The sequence below is a fragment of the Pseudopodoces humilis genome, chromosome 20 (assembly GCF_049639895.1).
Source record: "Pseudopodoces humilis isolate 2021_Gansu_Grassland_sample_001 chromosome 20, ASM4963989v1, whole genome shotgun sequence".
NCBI classification, from domain to species: Eukaryota; Metazoa; Chordata; class Aves; order Passeriformes; family Paridae; genus Pseudopodoces; species Pseudopodoces humilis.
This window is the reverse complement of record NC_142219.1, coordinates 3,669,127-3,693,026: the sequence shown is the minus strand read 5'-3', so window position 1 is coordinate 3,693,026 and position 23,900 is coordinate 3,669,127. Positions and strand designations below refer to the sequence as shown.

Genomic DNA, 23,900 nt, shown 5'->3' with positions numbered 1-23,900 from the left:
CCTATTTGTTTATTACAAGGTGCTACTTGTGAGAAAATTCTCTCTTAACATAAGTTTAGCCTTGAAAAAATCCTAAATGTGCTCAGAATCATGATAAGGAATTTCTTTCACCTTTTGGCTTAGGAGTGTCTCCTCCTCCTGGAGCTGTGTTGGTCTTGCACTCCCTGCCCCTGGAATTCCCCCTGGCAATGGCATTCACGGAACAGCTCTTAACCTGGAAATTAGAAGATGGGGATGGAAAATCTGAAGATGAACTGGATACTATTCCTGCCTCAGTTCTCTTGCAAGTAGTGGAATTTTTAGGTGAGAATGGAGTATTTCCCTAGCAATGAGCACTGATAATGTGCTGGCTCAGGTGGAGAGTTTAGGAAACAAAAGCTACAGTTGAAATTTTCTGAGCTCTTCCACTGTAATGAAATTTTCTTCAAACTCCAGAAATTTTCTGTCGATTTGCAGTTCTCAGAATAACCTTCCTGTCTTTCTTACTGATGTTGAAATGAGCTTTTCTGGTGCTTTTTTTTAATGTCACTTTCTGCTAAGAGTGAAACTCCGCTCACTGCTGTGCCTTGCCTTCCTCACACAGGCAACTTCCTCTGGACAACTGACATGGCAGCGTGTGTGAAGGAATTGATCTTTCACCTCTTGGCCGAGCTGCTTCGCAAAATCCACAATCTGGAGCAGAAGAAGAATCCAGCAGGATTGTCCTCATCCATTGCCCTGCAGCTCAACCCCTGCCTGGCCATGCTCATGGCCCTGCAGTCAGAGCTGCACAAGCTCTACGATGAGGAAACCCAGAACTGGGTGTCTGGGAACGCCTGTGGTGGCTCTGGGGTTGGAGTGGCTGACCAGGGAAGATTCTCCACCTACTTCCACGCCCTGATGGAAGTGTGCCTGGCTGTGGCAGAAGTCACCTTGCCCATCAACATGAGCGTGACAGCCAATGTGATCTCATCCACCAGTGCCCCAAATCTTAGTGACTCCTCCTCCTCATCCTCCTCTTCGCCAGGGCAGACACCACAGAGCCCAAGCTTGCTGTCCAAGAGGAAAAAAGTCAAAATGAAGCGGGAAAAAACCTCGTCCTCAGGGAAAAGGGCTTCATCCAGGGCGGCCGAGACGGACGCGGCGCTGCTCAGCATCGGGGGCAGCAAGCCTGAGGACATGCTGTGGTTCCACAGAGCTCTGACCCTGCTGATAATCCTCAGGCACCTGACAAAGAAGGACCCCCAGGGGCTGGGGGTGACCAACGATGCGGTGGCAGACGCCTGCCAGGCCCTGGTGGGGCCCACGGCCCACAGCCGCCTGCTCGTCATCTCCGGCATCCCCACGCACCTGGAGGAGGGCACTGTCAGGAACGCCATCAGGAAGGCCTGCAATGCCCACGGGGGGGTCTTCAAGGATGAGATCTACATCCCTCTGCAGGAAGAGGATCCCAAAAAAACTAAGGACAAAGCGGAAGGAGGCGAGTGCAGGACGGAGCTGGAAAAGCCGACGGTTTCCAGCAGCGCCGACAGTTTGGACATCAGCAGCTCCAGCAGCGTCACCCCCGCCATGAGCGTCAGCGCCTCGGCATCCACGAGCCAGGCTTCCCTCTGCAGCTCCCAGGGAATATCCCGGACCGTCAGCGACATCTCCGTGGACCAGTTCCAAGCAGGGCTGGAGCTGGCCATCCCGCCCGGATTGCTGGAGCAGCCGCACGTGGTGTCCAGCCAGGAGAGTTTGGATCTTTCCCACTGCAGCACCGGGAGCCTGGGCAGCCTGGGCAGCCTCGGGGAGCCGCTGGACAACGTGGAAACGGCGTCGGTGTCGGACGTGGGCTCCATGTACACCGTGACATCTCTGGACAATCAGCCGCTGCTGTCACGGCCCATCAAGGGCTTCGCTGTGGTGGAGGTAACGGAGAGGAACCTCTGGAGCCGGGGTTTTCTGGGAGAACGGGATCTCGCTCTAGGGACTGGCTCTTTCCACGGGTGCAGGGTAAATGGGAGCTCTCAGCTTGGACAGGGTGGCTTGAGGAGCACAGAATTCCCTTCTCCACATTCACAGTCTTGGGAACAATCCCTGTCTCTCGAAGGACTGAGGGGACCCAGAAGTGGGAGTGATCCAGCAGCAGGTGGAGGACAGAGGGAAGTAGGGAAGAGCTCTTGTGTGTTCCAGCTTGTAGAGCTCGTTTTCACAGAGTGCTGCTGAAGCCAAGACCATGAATGAATTCCTAAGGGATTAAATTCCTGGAGGATTGGTAGCTGTGGAGCACAGCAGCCAGTGCAGCTTCCAGCTGGGGAAATCTTTAAACTGCTTTGCAGGGGCTGGGAGAACACACCAGGAGAAAGATCAATTCATTTCCTTTCATGTGCCTTTCTCTAAGATTTGCCCTGGCCACCACTGAGAGGAATTTAGAGATTGGGGCCCTTTTGGTTTGACCCACAAAGCAATTGTTTAATGTTTAATCAGTACATTTTCACCTATTTTGAGCCACCTATGGATTCCTCTATAAAGGTACTTTAGGAGAGATGATAAATTTTGTTGCTGTCTGGCTCCAAATTAATTTTTAAAAGCGTTGTGGGTGGTTGCCATCAGTGCTGGGTCACTCCAGGTGCTCAGCTCTGCACAAGAACCTTCCTCTCTGCTGCTGCCATGAATTGCCTGCTGCAGATTTATCAGGAGCTTCCAGAAGCACAGCCATTCCTGGCAGCCTGGCAATGGAGAGAGATGTTTTTGTATAGTCTGGGATTGTATCAGTTCCTCTTTTAGAAGAAAATCAGCTTTATTCAGATGGAAACTCTGCAAGTTGCTATTCTTGAGCTGTTAATTGACGTGAAGACATCATTGAAATAAAGCATTAAGTGTGGAGAGAGAGCTGCCAGAGTGTTCACATGGAAACTATCCCAAGTCTGGAGCTGCTCTGGTAGTGGTTATTCTAGGAATCAAAGGAAATTGCTGTTCCCCTTCCCAGTCTGTGTAGCTGAGGCTTCAAGGCCTGTGCAAATTGAGGTTTTTCAGAGTGCAGAATTGAGGCAGGGACAGCAGAGTTACAAATGATGCCATCTTACCAGTCTGACACCCTCAGCTCCTTCCCTGCTGTTGCCAAGGGCTGTCTGCAGCCTGAGGAATGGGATGGGTGGATCAGAGCTGTGTTTGGTTAACTCCCAGCACGAGGATTTCCATGAATCTTTCTCTAGGCTGCACCTGAATTTTGGCATCAAATTACTGATGCAGCAGAGAGGAGAAGCAATAATGATTATCTGGATGGGGAGTGGGGAAAGGCTTAAACCCCAAATTCCTACGAATGGAAATGAATTTGTTTTCTCAGAATTGCTATGAACTAACTTCATTATTTGTACAGATAAGGTCAAGAGCTAAAATAGAGAAAATCCGAGCCAGCCTCTTCAACAGCAGTGACCTCATTGGTTTGTCCAGCCTGGATGGGGAGGATGAGCTCATGGAGATGTCAACTGAAGAGATTTTAACTGTTTCCACTGTAAATCAGAGTTTGTTTGACACCCAGGGGAGCCCGGCACTAGAAGATTATTTCAATGATAAGTCAATAAAAGGTAGGTGGTTCGATATTGGCGAATCTGTCTTGTGTTCAGCATTTTGGGGGATGAACAGGGCTCAGATTCTTCTTGCTTCAGTAGAAATCGGGGTGACAACAGCCAGGGAGAAAATCCAGAGCAAGCTTTATCCCTCCAGGAGCTATTTGCAAGCTGAACCTTGCTCAGTTGGCCACCCAGCTAATCAAATAAATCATAAATAAATAACCAAAACACTCCTCATCAACCCAAAAAACTACTGATTTAATTTTTTAGGGACTTTTTTTGAGAAAAGAGCCACTGGTACAACTTTTGACTGCTCGTTCAGTTGATAGGTGTTGGTGTCTGTCTGCACAACATAATTTTTATCCTGGCATGAAAAACGAACTGCTTTTTTCATCCCCACTGCTTCCTCAAGTAATAATTACAGGATGTAGCCAACTCTCTCTCTATAATGGGTGCAGAAGGAGATTTTTCACTGAAGAAGTGATTTATGGGTTTTTTTCCATCTCAAAGCAAGTGCCATGTGATAGAATATTTCATCTGAATGCAAAATCTATTTTCACATTTCAAGCTCTAACCAGTTCTCACGGTATTCTGTACCAAATTGTTGGTTTGTTTTTGGTTTGTTTTTTTTTTTTTTTTTTAATTAGGTGAAAAGCTGGTCCCAGGTGCTCGTGAAGTCCTCACAGAGATCTTTAAAAGCTGTGTCCATTCGGAACAAATGCTGAGCCTGACCCCAGCCAAGCCCATCAAGGTGGCTGACATTTACCTCAGCAAGGAGCAGATCAATTCCCAAACCCCCGGGAACCTTCTCCACATCTTCTTCACCAACGTCCGCCCTCCCAAGAAGGTGCTGGAGGACCAGCTGACCCAGGTAGTGCTTTGCCAGCTGTTCTCAGCCTCTTCTGGTGTCACTTGGGAGCACTGGGTGACGGTTCACTTTTTGTCTTGGAAGATTTTAAGGAAATATGGAGTTCCCAAGCCCAAATTTGACAAGAGCAAGTACAACAAGGCAGGCAAGGAGCAGCACCCGGTGAAGGTGGTGAGCACCAAGCGCCCGGTCACCAAACCCCCCACCAAGGAGAAGTCTATGCTCAACAGTGTCAGGTGGGTGTCCTCAGCCTTGTGGCACTTGTGGAATATTGGATTTCACTGTAGAAATCCAGGATTTATCCCCCCCATCCCTCTGTGTTTCCGTGTGGTGGAACAGGGAAACACATCCATGTCAGAACATCTCAGATTTCTGGAAATTATTTGGCAAAGTGGTTTCTTTTTCCAGAGATTGGGGTGGAGTTGTTGGGATCTGTTTATAGAACATGTGTTCATCACTGTTCTATCCCAGTGCACTTATTAAAAAAAAAAAAACAGATCAGGTTGGACAGGGTTTGGAGCAACCTATGGAAGGTGTCCCATTGCAGGAATGGAACTGGATGGCCTTTTTAGGGTCCTTCCAGACAATTTTGGGATTTTGTGCACAAATGAAAGAAAACTTTTGGCCCTAACACCCACTTTGTCCCTCAGCCGAACAGCCTTAAGTGAGAAGAAACCCACTGTAAAGCCCAAATCTCCTGAGAAGAGCAAACCTGAGGAGAAGGACCCTGAGAAATCTCCCACAAAGAAACAGGAAGGTAGGAGCTACAGAGAATTATTGATAATTTTGCATCATAGGATAATCATTTTTACTGACATGTTTATATGACTTCATGATAGATATGGTTTGTCTTTATTTCTAACTAGTCTAGCTAATTTCTTTAAATAGTGATTTAAAATGCAGCTTTTATTTGTGTCTGTAAGTCTGGGTCCAGCAGTGGGTAGGGCATGTCAGTAAACCATGCAGAAAACTTCCTAAGGGGTGAAGTTCCAAGGCTTTGGGGTTGTGAGGGTTTGGGATATTATGTATTTGAACCAGATGGGTTTAAATTGTGCTTCTCAGTTTATATCGGGAAATTTTTCAGTTGCAAGTGGAAAATTGGATAAAAAAGAAGATGGAGATAGCTCAGAACTTGGGGAGGAGACAGCACAGCCGTACCATGCCAGGGGTTGTGCTCAGAACTTTTCTCTAGTCAGGTGGAAGAGTGAAGAGAGATGGGTTTGGACTCCCCTCTTCCTGGTAGGAAGTGCCAGGTTAGCTCAGAAAAGGGGAATTTCAGCATCCAGCCAAGAAGGGATCGTTGGTGCCGGGTTAGAGGGAGGGGTTCCAGAGGGACAGTGGGGGATTTGAGCCCTTTAGGGGAGTGAGAAGGTGCCAATGGCTGAGGAGGACGTGACCAAGGTGTGATAGATGGAGCTCCCCAGAAAAGGGTCCATGGTGGGATGGAAGAGCAGGAGGAAGCTGCAGCAGCCACCTCCTGCTCCTGTGTGGATGAGAACCTCATGGCAGGTGATGAACTCTTTGCTGGTCCGTGTTTGGTGCCAGTTCCTGAGGAGAAGTACCTGACCCTGGATGGGTTTCACCGGTTCGTGGTGGACCGCTCCAAGCAGGACATCCGGAGCGTGTGGAGAGCTATCCTGTCCTGTGGCTACGACCTGCACTTTGAGAGGTACAGCTGGAAAATCTCTCTGAGCAGGTGATACTGGTTCACTCTGCTCACTTTGAAACACCTGATCCCAAGTGTTCCTAATCCAAGAAGCTTTAACACTCCCCTCCCTGGCTGCAGGGCCTGTGGGGAAATCAGTTATTTCCTCAAAATGCATTTTAAAAGTCACACGCTGTCCAAATGCAGGTCCTGATTTCTTGTGCACAGCATGGCCCACTAAATCAGATGCCACAGTGTCCTTTAGAGCTTCCAAACTGTACAATAAATTATCCTGAAGGGAACTGTAGCTCCATGTCTGTCTCTGGTTTCCTTCTCCAGCCTGTGCACTGGGTCATTGTTTAACTGGCACAGAAATGCTGTAGAAGACAGAACTGTGAAATTTCTTCTTAATATTGTAAAGGAAGAAAATCCCTTAAATGAATTCTCCTTCTCTGCCTATGTCAGGCCACAGGCTAATTGTCCTTTATCATCTCCAGAGCAGATAGTGCACTAAGAGAGCTTAATAGGCAGTGCCTCTGTGCCTAATTTTTTAATACCAGAAAGGAGCAGCAGGTGATGAATCAGCTCTTGGCCTCACACTGGGATTCCTGTCATGAAACAGCTCTGCTTAGGGAAAGGGGAGTGAAGAGCAGGGCACCAGGTCCTACCCCAGGTGTAGCTGTACTCCAGGTGTAGCTGTACCCCAGGTGTAGCTGCCCAGCACACTGTGAGTGAGCAGCTCTGCCCTGTCCCTTGCCAGGTGTGCCTGCATCGACGCCAGGCACGCGCAGAAGGCGTCGCGCAAGTGGAGCCTGGAGATGGACGTGGCCCTGGTGCAATACATCAACCGCCTGTGCCGCCACCTGGCCATCACCCCCGCTCGCCTCCACCCCCACGAGGTGTACCTGGACCCGGCTGACGCAGCAGATCCCAGGATTTCCTGTCTCCTGAGTATGTGGGGATGGTTGGCATCGAGGCTTTTTTCACGGGAGGAGTCGGGAGTGCTCCTGGTGTTCCTTTGGAGGTTCAGTGTGGGATGAGGGGAGTGCTGAGTCCGGCTCTTCTTTCTCCTTGGGTGTGCTTGGGCAAAGTCAGGGATGCACTGCAGCTGCTCCCTGCTTTCCAAGCTGGAACAGGAAATAGCTGGTGAGTTCAGCTTGCAGGGGAAGGCAGGCTGGGTTTCCGTTCTTGACTTAGGGCGGATTTTAGTCACTTAAATCCTGTTCTGAGCACTTTAGGAGGAGAATTCAGTGATTATGGAGGATTCTGGGCTCAAGATCCAGGAAGGAATGTCAGGGATCACAGCTGTTCCTGCACCCTCAGCACAGGGATCAGAGGGGCTGCTTTGGAAGGGGCTTGTGTTGCTCCTGGACCAAACCTGCTGGCATTTGCAGGAGGTGGGGAATCTGTTCCTGTGTCTGACTGGGAGTTTCCCCCCGCAGATGTCCCCGTGGAGAGCCTGCGGCTGCGCTTTGCCCTGCTGCAGTCCCTCAACACCACGCTGGAGACGTTCTTCCTGCCGCTGGTGGAGCTGCGCCAGACCGAGATGTACGGGAACAGCATCGCTGCCTTACTGCAGGAGGCCAAAGGTCAGCTGGGCACTGAGCAGGGGACACTGAGCACAGGCCACTTCTCTCTTGGTTTGCTTTTCAAGGAGAGGGGGATTATCCTCCTGACACCATGACCACTGAGTTGTTGCATCTTCTGTGTCTGTGGGTCTTTACCCTCTTGGGAGTATCCAGAAGTCAAAATTCTTTGTTGGTTAAGCAGATCAGGTGAAAGGGCCACAACTTTGCTGTTGTAGCATTAGAAAGATCAAGAAAACACTAAAAGTGCATCAGAGTGTTTTTCATTAGATACCCAAAAACCCAAGATTTGGGTCATTACATTGCCCAGATTTGTTTTATGAAGAAGAGGAAGACAGAGAATTCACCAGGGGTGTCAGCGTGTGAAAGGAGGTTTTTGTATTGGCCCAGCTGGAAAAGAAACACTCCTGAACCAGTGTGGGGGAGTGAGGAATGTTCAGAGATTTCTCTTCACAGAGATATGAGGTATTAAATATATTTTTGGGGCAGTGTCACAGCCCTATTTTTTTATCATTTCTTGCCTGCAGCTTTACTGTCAAAACATCTCAGATTGCTGAGAAGTATTTGGCAGAGTGTTCCTATTTACAGAGATTGTGGTGGAGTTGCTGGGATCTATTTATAGAACATTGGAATTGTGTTCATCAGTACACTTATTCCAGAAAACATGAGGAGCAAATAGGTGGGACTTGGAGAAACCTGGACTATGGAAGGTGTTCCTGGTGGAATTGGATAAGTGGAATCATGGAAACCATTCTGTGATTCCATGAAATACTTTTTTTTTAAAAAAAATTTAGATTAGCCATGTCTTACCTTCCTAATGAAGGGGAAATTTTTATTCTGCCATTGTCCACCAGAGAATTTCGGGGGTAGATTAACTCTGCTGAAATGTGTTTGTTTCTTCAGGTTTAATCTTTTATGACACAAAAGTCACTGTCATGAACAGAGTGCTCAATGCCACCGTCCAAAGAACTGCTGACCACGCAGCCCCAGAGATCACCCTGGATCCCCTGGAAATCGTGGGAGGTACGACAAGTTCCTTCCAACAAGTCACCTTGCAACAAGCCAGAGCTGCTTTCCCCCAGCTCAGCTGCTGATTTGTGAGGCTGCAGGTTCATTTTTCCCCTTTGTGTCGGACAGGGGAGATCCGTTCCTCGGAGAATTCCTACTTCTGCCAGGCCGCCCGGCAGCTGGGCTGCGTGCCCTCGTCCCAGCTCTGCGTCAAACTGGCCAGCGGGGGGGACCCCACCTACGCCTTCAACATCCGCTTCACCGGGGAGGAGGTGCACGGCACCAGTGAGTGACCCTGGGACAGGGCTCCAGGGAGTGTGGGGACAGGGACAGCCCGAGTGACATCCCCCAGCAACAGCCCAGCTCTGCAGCAGGACCTGCCTGGGGTGGGCTTTAAGGAGCAGCACTCCCTTGTGCGTGGAAAGGAATGGGATCCCCCTGGATGCTGGCTGTCTTTGGGGTGGTGGTTCCTCAGTGTTTGCACCGTGGGCTGAGGGGGTTCAGCTTGGCAGAGCTGTTCCATGGGCTGTTGAGGCAGATCCCAAAGAGAAAAGGGATTTCTGCTCTCCAAATCCACGTGGGCTTTGCTGGTCCTTGGTGGAGATCCATGGGGGAATATGGAGCCAGAGAGCCCAGAACACAGCTCCTGTTACCTGTCTGAGGGGTAAAAGAAGTGAGCTGAGCCAGGGCTCCATGGGGCCTTCTCCCAGGGGGAATTCTTGTCTTTTGAAGGGCTGTGGTGGTACTGACAGTGTTTATGAGGAGATAAATGTTATGGCTGTGGCTCAGCAGCTGTGCTGATCCCTGGAGCATCATCTCCATTGTTGTAGGACAGCCCCATCCACCTCCTAATGCAGCACCAAATCCCGTTTGCAGACCAGCTGTTGGAGCAAACATTCCTGCTGTTCTTGGCGTGCTGGAAAGCAAAGCAGCACTTGAGAATTCGGCTGGGAAAAAAGGAATATTTTCATTGTTCTCCCTCTCTCTTTTCCAGGTGGATCTTTCCGTCACTTCCTTTGGCAAGTGTGTAAAGAGCTCCAGAGCTCCTCCCTCTCCCTGCTCCTGCTGTGCCCCAGCTCTGCTGTCAATAAGAACAAGGTGTGAGATCCCAAGGCCAAAAATGAGGGGTTTTTCTCTTTTTGAATGCTGGGTTTGAACGGGAGTGGGACACATTTGGTCAGAGGTGCAGAGAGAAGCCTCAGATCCGTGAAACCAAGCAGGTCCCACATCCTGGGAGAGCTGGAAGTTGGTGAATCCCATGTTGCACCTCTTGTGTGCAGCAGGAACTCGGGGAAGGAGCCAAGGGAATAAAAGAGAGCAGAGTTAAAACTCCTGGGCAGCGTTCAGAGTGAGGGAGGTTCAGTTGTGTCTGTCCCAAACTGGTGAAATTCCATCAATTTTTATTCTGTGGCCTTACTCCAGGAATGGCACCAGAAAGATGTGTCACGTTGCCAAGATGCTCCATCCATGCTATTTAGTGTCTTACTTTGTGTAGTAAATGTTCTCTAGAAACAAGATAAAGCTGATGGTCCAAAGAATTCTCAGTAATTCCTTCCTGGGAATATTCTTGGGGTAGGAAACCACTCGGTTCCCTCAGTTAAAAACCAACTGTGTAGCAAACTTGGCTCTGCAAATCCAGCCTCAGAAACATCCCAGAACTGAAGGACTTGGATATCAAACTGATGTAACAAGTCCAGAAAATTCTGAGCGTTGATCAACACTTGGCAAAATGGGAACCAACTTTCTGGGGTTGATTTGATCGGGAGGTGATGAGGAGTCCAGGGACTCCTGCTGTGCTGATCCTTTGGTATCCAACTGAACACGATCCTTCCTGTTCCAGTCAGGAGCACTTCCACAGGCCTGCTAACACACAGCCCCTCAGGCTGTGGGCAGCTGGTCAATCCTGCCCTGTGTGCCCTCTTTTCCCCCCAGGGGAAGTACATCCTGACCCCCAGCCCCATCACCTACGCCGAGGAGCAGCTGTTCCATTTCTTCGGGCAGCTCCTGGGCATCGCCATCCGAGCCGATGTTCCTCTGCCCCTGGACCTCCTGCCCTCCTTCTGGAAGACCCTGGTGGGAGAGCCCCTGGATCCTGACCTGGATCTGCAGGAAGCTGACATCCTCACCTACAACTACGTCAAAAAATTTGAAAATGTAGGTCCCTTTTCCCTCTTCCCTCCTTTTCCTCAGGATTCCCCCACGGCACATTGCTGCCTGCCCTCGCTGGTGGCTGCCAGGTGGTTTTCATGGAAGCAGGGTTGGAGATGAGTTGATTCCTCTTGGATGCAGGATTTTACATCCTGTTGCCTTGGAGAAGTTTCCCACTCTCCCCTGCTGCCGGGCACGGTGGAATTCCGGCTTCTGAAACATTAACTGGAATTGCTAAGGCAGACCAGAACACCCACAGCAGGATTTTTTGTGTTGGAGTGAGTCCCTGTTGTTGTGGGGACACCTGTGAGGAGGCAGTGCCACGCTGGTGACCAGGTCCTTGTCCTTGTTCCACGACAGATCAGTGACGAGACGGAGCTGGAAGCTCTGTGTGCCGAAATCGCCTCCCAGCACCTGGCAACAGAGAGCCCCGACTGCCCCAACAAACCCTGCTGCAAATTCACCTACCTGAGCCTCACTGGGGAGGAGGTGGAGCTGTGTCCCAGGGGCAGGCACATCCCTGTGGGGTAAGGAGCAGCCTTCCAGGCAGGGTGTGGCACAGAATATCTCTGGAATCGTTCTCCAAGCACGGCCTCTCCAGAGGTGCTTTTGTAGCAAGTTGGAATGATCTGGGAAAGCTTTGCTTGGTGAGAAGTTGGCAGAACTTGGGATCACTGGGGCTGTTTGGCTCTGTAAGAGATAGAGGAGCAGCTGGTCCCAGTTGTGAGGGATGGGCAGGTGGGAGGAGAAAGCAGAGGACAGCAGAATTAACTGGGAAGCATCGGAATGCAGAGTGTGTATTGCTAACTCTGGATTATTCCAGATGAGGATCTCTCCATGTGAAACACGGGGTGGGGCACGAGGGCTCTCCCAGGTGTTCCTCCCTCATCCCAGATCTCTGGCCCTGCAGGTGGGAGAACAAGGACGTGTACGCGGCCGCCATCCGGAGCCTGCGGATGCGGGAGCTGCAGACCCCGGAGTGCATGACAGCAGTGAGGGCAGGGCTGGGCTCCATCATCCCCCTGCAGCTCCTGACCACACTCACCCCCCTGGAGATGGAGCTGAGGACCTGTGGCCTTCCCTACATCAACCTGGAATTCCTCAAGGTGCTTTGGCCACGCTCCTGTGGGACACAGAGAGGGGGATCCTCCCATGGGAAGGTGGGAGAGGGGAGAATCTTCTGCTTCTGGTACAGCCAGGACATCCTTGGGACACTGCTTGGACACTGCCTTTGCCCCCAAGGAAGTTTATTAAGATTTCACTGGATTCAGGAAATAACAGGGTGGGGCTTGTGCAGAGGGAAGTAAGAGTTTGAACTTCCTTTATTTTGAAGTGTAGTGGGGAAGATTGCTGAGGGGAGGGGGCAGAGCAGCAGTGGACACGTGTCCCTGTCCCCTCAGGCACACACCATGTACCAGGTGGGACTGATGGAGACCGACCAGCACATCGAGTTCTTCTGGAGCGCCCTGGAGATGTTCACGCAGGAGGAGCTCTGCAAGTTCATCAAGTTTGCCTGTAACCAGGAGAGGATCCCCTTCACCTGCCCCTGCAAGGACGGCGGCCCCGACACCGCCCACGTCCCCCCCTATCCCATGAAAATCGCTCCCCCCGACGGCGCTGCAGGTACGGAACGGCCGCTTCCTGAGGGAAAGGAGCTGGTTCTGCTCCCAGCTCTGTCCCAGCCTCAGCCCCCCTCTCACTGGGATTTAGTGAACACTGACAAAGAGGGGCAGGGGGTTATGAGGGGAAATAAGGAGAGAATTGGTGTTTAAATGATGTCAGAATGAAATTTCACGTAAAACTTGAACTGCATGCAGTGGAAGGCTCCCTGCCCATGGTGGGAGAGTGGAACTGGAGGAGCTGTAGGATCCCTTCCAACCCAAACTGTTGTGGGATTCCACAACTGAAACTTAGCCCTACACAGATGCAGAGAGACTTTCGCTACTTGTCTAAAATGCTTTTAAAATCATTAAACTATTGGAAAAATATTGTCACGATGCCAATATTTCTGACTGAAAAGACCCCCAAGAGGCAGGGATTGGATTTTGGGTCCCCTCAGGAAGGGAAGCGTTGGGTTGAGTTTTAACCCCTGGCTGTCGCGCAGGTTCCCCGGATTCCCGGTACATCCGAGTGGAGACGTGCATGTTCATGATCAAGCTCCCGCAGTATTCCTCGCTGGACATCATGCTGGAAAAGCTCCGTTACGCCATCCACTACCGGGAGGATCCGCTCAGCGGCTGAGCAGGAGCAGGGAACGCCTGGAGGTGACTCCGTGACTCTGCCCAGTGGAACCCCTTCAGTTCCCACCCAGCGCCTCCCGTGGGATGAGCTGGGGGATAATTTATTTCCCTTCCTGTTACAGTAATTCCCGGAAGACGACTTCCATTTTGTATTCGTAGACTTTGTGGTGGACTGGTTCTTTTTGCTGCCTTGTTTGTGGAATATTTGTAGGATAGTTTAGTAAAGACCGGTTTGTGTATAATTTAATTTGGGGAAAAAAAAAAAACCTTTCCACCTGTACATTTCTAATTTTGTAATCCACAACGGTCTGCCCCGTGCAAACACCGCTGGCAGGGAGGGCATTCCGAGGCCGGGAGCCCTTGGTGGGGGAAGGCTCGTGGGTCGCTCTCCCCTGACAGGTTTTTGAGTACAAAAATGCCAATTTTGGGTGTGGGGAGGGAATCACTGCGTGGGCAGGAGCAGAGCACAGGCGGGATTTGTGGCACTTGCTTGAGGTTTGAAGCAGGAATTTTGCTGCCAAACTGCTTTTCCACCTTTCCACCACTTTCCTTGAAATTTTTTTAAACTCTGACCAAGCACACGGGGGCTGCCACAGGGAACTGGAGGGTTCAGCTCAACACTTTTGGGAAAATTTCCAAAAGAACAGTGAAAGGGCCGTGAGTCCATTGGGTTCCTGCCCTAGATGTTCTTGAATGTCTGCTTTGCTTAGCAACAAAATAATTTATTGTAATTAAAACACGAGCAGAACAAAACAGCTTCTCTCCGAAGGGTGTAAGATACCACAGTCCATCCCGAAAATCCGGGACTTTATCCCATTTCCCAATGAGCTCTCAGAACAACCAGGGGGTGCTCAAACACCTGGAACTCATTTTTTGTACTCAAAAATCTTTGATCCAAGAGCAAATTATCCTAAAAACCTCTGACACCTGGCAGGAGGAAGAAGTCACCCATTGGAAGATAAAGTTCCTGTTTTGTGTGGAAAGCTGGGAGCCGACTGCGGAGCAGGAACAGCTCCACGTTTCCCTGGTGTTCTGTGGAATGTTCTGGGTGGTTCAGAGCGGCCCCTCCACAGGTGTCTCATCCCTCACCAGGATTTCTGGGACATTCCAGCTTTGCTGATCCCTTGGATCCTGAATTCTGAGGAAGAGACCATCCCGGAATCGGTCGGTGCTGCCTGGGAGGTGACCGAACCTTCAGCTCGGTGTCCCGTGGAGCAGCTCCCGGGAATCCCAGATGTATTTATTGTACATTATTGTGAATAGTGGGAACGCTGAGTGCGTGCGATGCGGGAGAGGCGGTGTGAGTTTGGGATGGGTGTCCTTGTTCCTGGATGAGCGAGTGGGAATGGGAATGTGTGTGCAGCAGTCGTAGGTAGTCGTCGGCATCCGGAGTCTCCCAACCCCGTGGTTAGGAAGCTGTTACCCTCCCCGTGCATATTGCCCTGTCCAGGGAACAGATCCATGTAGGAAGAATATTTACTCTCCAATCTCGTCCATTTCCTGGTAGAAGCGTTTATGTAGCCCAGAAACCACTCGGAGCAAGCGGGAACCTGGAGTTTACAAAGACCGAGGGAAAACGAAGCCGAAGGGGCGGCTCGGAGCCGGTTTGTTCCCGTCGGGACGCGCGATCCCAGACCGGAAACGTGGGCAACGCCGGCTGGATTCCACGGCAGAGCTGTGGCCCCGGCCTGGGCTCTCTCTGGGCTCTCTCTGGGCTCTCTCTGGGCTCTCTCTGGGCTCCAGCCCCAAAACTCCGAGGGGCCATCCCGGAGGGCTCCGTGTGCCAGCGGTTCCCAAGGCTCCAGTTCCAGCTGTGAGTAAGAAACTGCTGCTACTGTGCGTGCGCTCCTTTGGGAAGCGCATCCGAGTGGAGCGCACCTGCACCCGGCCCCGGGCGCGTGCTGGAACGTTACTTGATCCGTATTTATTACAGTTAATTATTTATGATTACAAATAACGAACTTCTCGTCGCTGCCGTTTGCACCTGGAGGTGTAAATGAAGCTTCTTCTACAGGACAAATGTCGCACCGATAACCAACTTCCATCGACTTTGGTTTGTTCTGGAGAACAGGATGAGCCCCCACAAGAGGAATTGTGGGAGTTTTTTGGGGTTTTTTGGTTTTTTTTTTATTTTAATTCCATGCTCCTGGGAAGGAAGTGCTGCAGCACCTCAGCTGTGGCTCAAATGGCCTTTTAATTAAAGCTTTTCTAATCATCCTTAATTCCTCGTGCTTTAAATGAACTTGACATTGTCTGTACTAGGCTTGTTTGTCGAAGCAAAGATTGGTTTGTGATGATTATTATTTTTTTTAATATATATTCATTCAGAATGTAAAATTATACTAAACAATGGAAAAGCTCTGGAGCTGGGTATTAGTTCTAGCTTGGTGTGTGTCCATCTCGGTTCCATACACGGCATTAACCTGTAAGTGCTCTTGGCCATCGAGTGTACACCTGCATAAAGGAGATTCTTAACATCCCTGGAGGTGTTCGTGTCCTTCTTTGGGGCTGCAGGGAATGGGATCTGCTGCTGGAGCTGCCTGAGCCAGGGGAGGAGAAGGGGGAGAAAGGGAGCTGCAGCTTCTCTCTCGAAATCCCATTTTTCTGCGTTGTTTTTGTGTACTTGGAACAAAACGTAAGGATTTTGTACCAAAGGGAAGCTGAGTTTGTTCCTCTGGGATTTTCCTTGTGCCTGAGGCACAGCACAGGCTCTGCCACCTCAGTCATTAATTATTTGTCATATTTAATGATTTGTGACCCATGGCACCCCATTATCCATCCCAAACCTCAGGGACCAGCTCCCATTCCCTGAGCTTCCCACAGCCCTTCGCCCCAGGAATGGGAAGAACAGAGGTTTGGTGTCCCCCTGTTTTTAAATATCTTACTTCTTCTTTTCTTGTCTAAATAAACACATTTGGTGGGAGCGTCTGTAAAATGTCTTTATTTTAGGAGGAAGTTCCCTCCAGCCACGGTTGGGCTCTGCCTGTTCCAGTGGGATGGAGCTGGTACCTGAGACAAGGCCTGGGTAACGACCCTGCCCCAGAGTGGCCAATTATCCCTGCCAGTGCCATCTGCTGCACCTCCTTAATGAGGCTGATGCTCACAGGGCTACCCAGGACCTGCTCCACTTCCCAAAATCCCAGGGATTCCAACAGAAGCCAGGGCAGGGAGTAACGGCAGGGAATGGATCCTCCCAAGGGGGAGCCAGGGGCTGTGGTCCCGTGTCACCCCAGGGGACAGAGGCCACCGCACAACCGTTTGGGACAGCATCAGAGAAATTTTATTCCAAGGAACTTGAAAAGCTTTTAACTTGAAAATGCAGCACTGAGGAGCCTTGGAGCCCCAACCCTCACCCTGCTGTGTGAGGGACAGGTCTGGAGCACCGGCTGTGCCAGAACATTCCAGGCCAGGACACACCCAGAGCTTGGGGTGGCACAAATCCCATCGCAGAGCAGCACAAGGAGCCCACACGGACACAGAACTCAGGTGGGGCCCAAGGTGAGACTCAATTTGATGCCTTGGGGGTGGTGCTTGAGGCCATCAGAAACATAAAAACCTGAACTTTGCTCTCACAGATTAAAAAGAGAGATTTAGAAAATGGTCACTGCCTAAAAACTGAAGCTCAATGTCAGAATTTGCTTGCGCTTGGACCGACAAGTCCGGCAGAGCCTGGGAACAGGGCCGGGCGCTCCACGTTTTCCTCGGGCTCACTCCTCCGGGTGTCCGGCTGCTGGGCCCTGCGCTTTTGCCTTAGGGGAGGAGGAAAAGAAAAATGCTGTTTTCCAATACGAGTTCATAAGGGAGGGATGTGAAAAGCAGCTCCTTGTCCTGGCAAAAGCAGCAGGAGCTGCCCCTGCAGCCTCACCTTGGAGCTCCGGCGCCGGAGGCCGCTGCTCCCGCCTGCCAGCCCCAGGCTCCTTCCTCCCGCGGCGCCGGAGCTGCGGGACAGGGACACCTTCAGAGGAGGCAAAGCCACCCGTGCTGGATAAACACAGGGCAACACAGCAGGGAGCCTCTGCCTCCTTGTGCCTCCTCTGACCCCGGCCCAGACAGAACCAGCTCCTGTTCAGGGCCCAGGTGAGAGCAGATCACTCCCATGGACAGGTAATGAGGCCTTATCCTACGTTTTATCCCAGTGTCCAGTGGGTCTGTTCTATCTCGAGGTAAAAACCTAAATTTGTTGTTTAAAACTCAGACAAACACCAGCCAAATTCAACTGGGTGAATCTGAAAGCCTCTGAAAACCCTTTCAGCTGCAGGCAAAGCCAAGGGGATCCAGATTTGCACCGTAAGAAGCGGAATGGACCAGAAGACAAAGGCGTTACCTTGGCTGGGCTGGAGGAGCTCTGGAGGAGCTGGAAGTGAAGGTTTCTGCCTGCAAGTGCTGAGCAGGTCTTGCCCGGGGTGCTGTCCCAGAGTCACCTCTGTCCTTCGGTGTCCCCTCGCTGCCACTCCCCCTCCCGGGCTTCCCCCGCGCGGCCGGAGCGTCCCCGGCTCTCCCTGGAGGGGACAACGCCTCGTTCCCGGCCTTGGCCACCTCCGTCCTCAGCCTGCTCCCTGCAGCAGGGCGCAGCCCCAGCTTCCCAAAGCCTTCTGCGTGCCAAGGAGCCACATCGCCTGCAGGGACAGCACGTGGAGCTTAACAGCAACTTCAGCATCAGGAACAACCCCTGTCCATCCCCAGGGACACAGTTCCAGTGATTTAATCCTCCCTCCCTAAACCCAGAGCAAGAGCACAGGATGGAAGATTTTTGAGATGCAGCAGGGTAACAGCACGGCCTCAGTGCAAGCACGGGGGAGCTCAGGCTGTGCTCTGCCCACACCTTGGTGCCGGATCCGCCGCCGAGCCGGCTCCGGCGATTCCCATCCGTCCCCGTGGGGCTGAGGAGCCGGCAGCTCCCGAGCTGGAATGTCACCTGTGGGGCTGGCAGGGCGCAGGTCGCAGTGGTGCTGCAGCAGAACACACAGTGCTGGTCAAGTGAAGCTCACTCGGGTGAAAATTCCTGGGGAAACACTGGAGCAGCAGCGCTTGGGGACATCAAGGCGAGCAGGGAATTGTTATCATGGAATCCCAGCATGGTTTAGGTGGAGAGCAGTCCTAAAGCTCATCCAGTTACATCCCCCTGTCATGTTGGACTGGAGCAGCCTGGGCTACTGGAAGGTGTCCCTGGCCATGGCCCGGGGTGGGATGGGCTTCAACATCCCTTCCAACCCAAACCATTCTGGGATTCTGGGATAAGCTCTGAGCTCATTCCCAGAACACTGATTTTGCTGTCCCCCAGGACAGGAGAGGCCCAGAACAGCCAACCCAATGCCAGCTTCAGCAGTTTGTTGGACTAAGAACGTGAATGAACCGTGACACCGAGAATGGGTGAGCTCAGCATTCTCCCATCTTGTCTGTAACAGCAGCAGATCCCACAGGACTCTTCCCTGGGCACAGCACTCCCCGGGCTTCCCCTCCCACCCAGTTTTACCCTTGTGCTCCTTTCTCCCCTCAGCTGACTCACCCAGGGCTCAACTTCATTTTCTGCATGACTCAAATATTCTGATTGTGCAACTTCAGTCCCTTTTGTTTAGTTTCATGACAAGAGCTTTCAAATTAATCCAGTACTTTTCAGGAGGAGCCTCAGCGTGGCACAACCCTTCACACAGATCCCAGGGCTTTGTGTGGACATTTCCCTAAACTCCTGAAACGTGCCACACGATGGGATGTGGCCCAACAGACCCTGTCCTGTTCAGTACCTGGTGATGAAAGAGAATCTCCTCTTCCAGCTGGATGCCACAGAATTCACACGGAATCATGAGGTCTCCTTCTGCCTGGACAGCTTGGGGCTGGGATGAAGGGACACTCCTGTGGCTGTTGGACCTCCCAGCTCGCAGACCACTGTACTCCCATGGAATTGGAGAAGAACTTCTCTTGCTGAACGAGGCAAAGGCACTTGCTGGGTTACACCCTGTCTGTTACACAAACAACACAGAAAAATCACCTGACGAGCCAGGTGGGCATTGAAAACCATTTTCCTTGGCAAAGAGCCAGAGTTCTCCCAATGTCACCCACACCCTTTTCAGTGACAGCCACAGAAAAATCTTCACTGCAAACCCCAAGACACAGGGAAGTCCCAGACCTGGTGAAGGATCAGATCTTCAGCAGGACACAGCTCCTCGCAGAACTCGCAGGGCAACATGATCATCTCCTCATCTGCAAGAGAAGGAAGGATTAAGGATTACATCCTCTGTGGAGCCTGATGAAGACACCTCCTGCTGCATCATTAAACCCTTTGGTGCCATTTCTCCTCTCAGAACAAGCTGCACTCCAGGTTTCCCCCAGATCCTCCTTCCCACCATTTTTACTTCCACGAGCACCTTGTTCCCCCCCTGGGCTCCCACCATACACCAAGGTCAGAGACCCACTACTTTTAATAAGCTTTTATTTCTTCACTTGCTGCTTTGCTTTAGGGTCTCAAAATAACTGATTTTGACCTTTTAAAAAACCTACATAATCTTTAACATTCCAAATCAAATTTTTCCTTTTCCCTTCCCCTCAAATTTAAGGATAAATCCCACCACAACAGTGTTTATACCTATTTTGCTGTGGTTTGATGTGCCAAAGGACTCTGGAGAGTCACAGGAGATGATGTTGGACAGGTCTGTTCCATCACCATGGGCAGATTGTCCAGGCTCTTTGGTGTAGTCGTATTCCCAGAAATCCCTGGGATCATCAGCTGCAGTATTATGGTGAGGATTATTCTCACTTTGCAGGCTGAGAGCCAACACATAGTCCAGGTCACCGTCCCAGTCTTCAGGAAGTTGGGAATGAAGGACTTCAGGTCTCTCTAGCTCATCCCCTTCGAAAGAGAAATACTGTAAATTTGGGAGAACATCAAATGGGCCCTCTGGACATCAGACTCAGCCCCAGGGTTCCATATGTGGACTCTCCTAGAGTTCAGAGGTGCCAAGAGCACCTCTACCAGATCCAGGAGGATGGAGAAAAATCATGGCCCAAAATACAGGCAGGAAACAATTCCAGTTTCATTTTTAAGCCAGGTACTTTGAGACAAAAAAAAAAAAAAAAAAAAGGAAGCAACTGGGCTTTTATGCCAGGCACCTCAGCACTCCTGTCTTACACCTCATCCCATGGGTAAACATTCCCAGCCTCTGGAGCATTCACTATCCTGTATTTTCACAGAAAGGAATCACAAAACCTCACACCTGGACCAGCTGCAAAATGAGCAGCCAGTTCTTCTTCCTTTGTCCACTTTTTCTCACTTGTGATTTCTTCAAAAAAGATTTTGATTTGTGCTGTTCCCTTAAGGTTCTCATCCTTAGGGGTTCTGTCCCTTAAGATTCTGTCTTTAAGGGATCTGTCCCTGGAGCTGTGTCCCTTAAGGGTTCTGTCCCTGGGATTTTGTCCTTTAAGGGTTCTGTCCCTGGGGTTTTGTCCCTTAAGGGTTCTGTCCTTTAAGGGTCTGTCCCTGGAGCTGTGTCCCCTAAGGGTTCTGTCTGTGTGGTTCTGTCCCTTAAGGGTTCTGTCCCTGGAGCTGAGTCCCAGAGCAGCGCTAAATCTCCTTTCCCCCTCCTCTGTCTCTTCCCAAGCCCATCCCCAGTACCTGCTCCCTGCCGGCTCCTCACGCCTCCATCCTCATTCCCGAATCCTGGAGCTGTCCCGCTGCCCTTGTCCACCCTCTCCTCTGTCCCACAGAGCCGGGGATGCTCCTTGAGCTCCCTGACCAGGACGTTGCGGCCGCAGCGCCCGCAGGGCTCGGTCCTGGCCCCGCAGTAGAGCTCGTGCTCCTGGAGTTTGTTGAAGGCCAGCTGGATGTCACAGAACTGGCAGAGCACAGGGCGCAGCGGGCACGAGGACGCCTGGGAAAACACACAGGGTTACCCTTCCCGTGTGGAACGCTGAGCTTTCTCAGCTTTGGAGCTCTCTGTTGTGTCCTCAGCCACATCCAAAGGAATAACCTGGAGTAAGCGACAACGTGGGAAGGCAACAACAACGTGGTGGAGTTGGCAGCTGAAGCTCCTCACTCGGGATGTGATTTTAAATCTGATTTGGGTTTTAGATACAACCCAAAATCCAGTTGCATTCCATGAGCACAGCTGAAATCCACACTGGTTTTTAGGGAATGGGCTTACAGCTCATCCACTGCTCAACAAGAGCTGCTTGGACTCGCTCTGTACCCCGCACTGAACAACGGGTGAGGTGTCCTTCAAAAGGGGTTAAAAATAGATAAAATATGTGATATTTCCAGATGCTGCATTAATAAACAACCTGCACTAATAAAACATCACCATTTGCTTTACAATCCAAAAGCACCACGCACACACAGACAGGATTAGCTGCTCCCAGGGTTTAGAACTGGACAGATTTCCAAAGAAAATCCTTTTTCCCTCAGCAATCAGCAGGCTGAGGTGGCAGTTCCAGAGCTGTCTCTAAAGGAGCCCACAGGGAGGGAAGGGATGACATTTATAACAAGATTGTCTGTGACAGCAGCCAACTGGATTCAGAACTCAGAAAATCCCACTCTGGCCTATTTTAGTTTATTTTACAGGCTATTTTTAAAGTCTGTTTGGACAGATTGAGTTATTAAAAGTCACATAGTGGCTCCAGCAGAAACATGAAACAGTAAAGGAATGCAAAAAAGTCAAGTCAATCATATTTTAGATAGCTATTTTACAACTGACAAGGACAAAAAAAAAATCACCAGTTTTCACAGATACCCCTTTGATAAGAAGCCCTGAGTGGCTCCAGGACTTTAAGGCAGTTTCCAATCCCTTCTCCGAGAGGCTGTGAGTTCAGGAAGCATCACTCAACAAAAGGATGCACAAGCCCCAGGCTGGAATCCAGGTGTTGCCTGACAGAAAGGCTCTGGAATCAGTGGAACACCACAGCATCCCCCAAGGGTTCAATACTGTAAAATCCACCAACCTCGTGATCCTTCAGGAGGCTGTTTTCCATCTTCATCCTACACTTGCAGGTGACCTACAGCAAACAGAGCTCGTTAGATTAATCACCACAGAAATGAGCGGTTTCAGAGCAGAGATGTCTCTCACCTGCACATGCTCAGACTCAATGTGGTTCTTCATCTCAGACTTTGGGATGGAGTCGCTGCAGTAAGGGCATATTTCAATGTTTCTTCTACAGTGGATTTCGTGGATGATAAAATTGACTGCAGGAATATCCTTTTTGCTGTGAGAAAGTCGCTGAGGTTACCGAGCAGAAACTGACACCGACAACAAATCCAAGCACTTGTTCACAACAAAAAAAATAATGCTAAGAAAGATTTCAGTGAATTCATGGTTTAAAGAGAGTAGAGAAAGGCCCAGCCAGGCCTCAAGGTTCCAGCACAGGTGGATATTAATGTATTTAACACACAAAAGTCACACTGCATTAAGATAATATCCAGGTGGATTTATTTCCTTATGTGAAAAGCAAATCTTGCAGCACAAACAAGTTACTGACAGGTTTCAAGTTAATAAATTAGTCTGAGAAGATAAAAGTTTCCCCCTGAAAATAACTTGGCTCTGAGAGGTCAAACAAACAGTGCTTTGGAAAGCAGTCAAACCCATATTTTTTATACCTGACAGATCCTGTTCCAGATTAATGGAACCATGGAATGGTTTGGGTGAGAAGGGACCTTAAAGCTCACAGGGGCACCTTCCACAGCAGTAACAACATTGCTCCAACTCACCTCATTTCTAAGATGCTCATTTTCTGTCTTGAAACCAAACACAATAGGAACTGAGGCACCTGGAGCTCAGTCCTTACTCCTGCCTCAAACAGGCAGCATCATTTCTACATGGATCATGCCCTTTCCAAGAAATCCACCTTGAAAACACCTACATTAATTTATAACATTTTGTTTGCTAAAACCCACAGCTGTTCAGCTCTCTCCCCTGCCAGATCCCAGCCAGCCAAAAGCCTGGCAAAGCAACAAAGCCCAACAGCAGAGACAGAACTGCGCAGACCAAACAAAGCAGGCTGATGTTGCAAGAAACTGTCTGGATTCTGATGTCTCTTGGGGAAAAACAACTACAAAAAAAAAAGTTAATTTTAGCTGCTTGTATTCGAGAGAAAATTTGTGACTCCTTACCAGCCACTGGATTACCAACGCTGGGGCTCTGCAGAGAGGTGTAATCAAAGAGAAAAACTTCCGCAACAACACTGCCTACCGATCCTATTTTTATATTTCTGCTCCTGAGCCACGGAACTGCTGAAGAAAAACTTGGATCGTGTACTTTGTGCGGATCTCACTGAAAACCGAGCCTGGCTTTTGATCCGATTTCGGTTTCTGTTTAGTCCCCTACTAAGAAGGGAAATCTGACGCACAAACGCTTACAGAAAGGCCGTCCGGTCGTCTCCGGTATTTCACAGCATCCCAAGGAGCTGTGCCCCGATGTACCGGCGGGGTGGGCTCGGACACACCGAGTCCAGCCCTCAGCGACCCCGGCCCTCAGCGACCCCGGCCCTCAGCGACCCCTGGCCCCGGCCTGGCCCTCACCGGCCCCGGCCCGGCCTTACCAGTTGCCGCAGAGCCGGGACTCGGCCGCGGGCACGGCGGCGATGGCCATGGCTCCGTGCAGTGCCGGGCCCGCTTCCCTCACAGCCCCGAGCTCCGGGCCCGGCGGGAGCAGCGCCGGGAGGCACCGGAGAACGCGCGGCCCTGCGGGGATGGGTGGGGGGGGGTGCCGGTGCGGGCTCCCCCGGCCTGCTGAGGCTCGGTTGAAGGTGCCGGCTGGCGATCTCCGGTGCGGCGGCCCGGATGGGTGTCGGTGTCCCGGGTCAGCTGAGGTCGGTGGCGGGTGTCGCTGCGGGCGCCCGCCGGGGCCCGCTGCCCGCGCCGGCCCCGCCCCGCCGGCCCGTTCGCCGTTG

The 23,900-nt window shown here is 51.0% G+C and overlaps 2 protein-coding genes across 6 annotated transcripts in view; one reads left to right on the top strand and one right to left on the bottom strand.

The window, feature by feature from the left end:
• HECTD4 (HECT domain E3 ubiquitin protein ligase 4) overlaps nucleotides 1-15,508 on the top strand; it is a 64,254-nt gene extending 48,746 nt beyond the window's left edge. For all 4 annotated transcript variants that reach the window (XM_014253785.2, XM_088065220.1, XM_014253787.2 and 1 more), the window contains exons 60-76: nucleotides 124-303; nucleotides 584-1,890; nucleotides 3,341-3,548; nucleotides 4,181-4,404; nucleotides 4,486-4,637; nucleotides 5,052-5,158; nucleotides 5,947-6,070; nucleotides 6,807-6,997; nucleotides 7,489-7,635; nucleotides 8,536-8,655; nucleotides 8,770-8,925; nucleotides 9,635-9,738; nucleotides 10,573-10,794; nucleotides 11,149-11,315; nucleotides 11,699-11,894; nucleotides 12,189-12,411; nucleotides 12,893-15,508. In XM_014253785.2, coding sequence (XP_014109260.2) covers nucleotides 124-303; nucleotides 584-1,890; nucleotides 3,341-3,548; nucleotides 4,181-4,404; nucleotides 4,486-4,637; nucleotides 5,052-5,158; nucleotides 5,947-6,070; nucleotides 6,807-6,997; nucleotides 7,489-7,635; nucleotides 8,536-8,655; nucleotides 8,770-8,925; nucleotides 9,635-9,738; nucleotides 10,573-10,794; nucleotides 11,149-11,315; nucleotides 11,699-11,894; nucleotides 12,189-12,411; nucleotides 12,893-13,029 — 3,965 coding nt within the window. In that variant the 3' untranslated portion in view covers nucleotides 13,030-15,508. The remainder of the gene's footprint in view (nucleotides 1-123; nucleotides 304-583; nucleotides 1,891-3,340; nucleotides 3,549-4,180; nucleotides 4,405-4,485; nucleotides 4,638-5,051; nucleotides 5,159-5,946; nucleotides 6,071-6,806; nucleotides 6,998-7,488; nucleotides 7,636-8,535; nucleotides 8,656-8,769; nucleotides 8,926-9,634; nucleotides 9,739-10,572; nucleotides 10,795-11,148; nucleotides 11,316-11,698; nucleotides 11,895-12,188; nucleotides 12,412-12,892) is intronic.
• Nucleotides 15,509-16,285: 777 nt separating this feature from the next.
• On the bottom strand, nucleotides 16,286-23,891 carry TRAFD1 (TRAF-type zinc finger domain containing 1). Of its 2 annotated transcripts, none has more exons than XM_014254012.2 (11): nucleotides 23,550-23,891; nucleotides 22,082-22,217; nucleotides 21,957-22,010; nucleotides 20,635-20,890; nucleotides 19,609-19,872; nucleotides 19,153-19,226; nucleotides 18,770-18,985; nucleotides 17,851-17,977; nucleotides 17,353-17,644; nucleotides 16,894-16,966; nucleotides 16,286-16,777 (listed from the first exon to the last, which is right to left on the bottom strand). In XM_014254012.2, the coding sequence occupies exons 1-11, from the start codon at nucleotides 23,597-23,599 to the stop codon at nucleotides 16,736-16,738; spliced, it is 1,584 nt and encodes a 527-aa protein (XP_014109487.2). In that variant the 5' UTR covers nucleotides 23,600-23,891; the 3' UTR covers nucleotides 16,286-16,735. The 2 variants fall into 2 exon arrangements, with proteins under 2 accessions (XP_014109487.2, XP_014109488.2); XM_014254013.2 differs by lacking the exon at nucleotides 23,550-23,891 and adding an exon at nucleotides 23,122-23,511.
• Nucleotides 23,892-23,900: the final 9 nt, after the last annotated feature.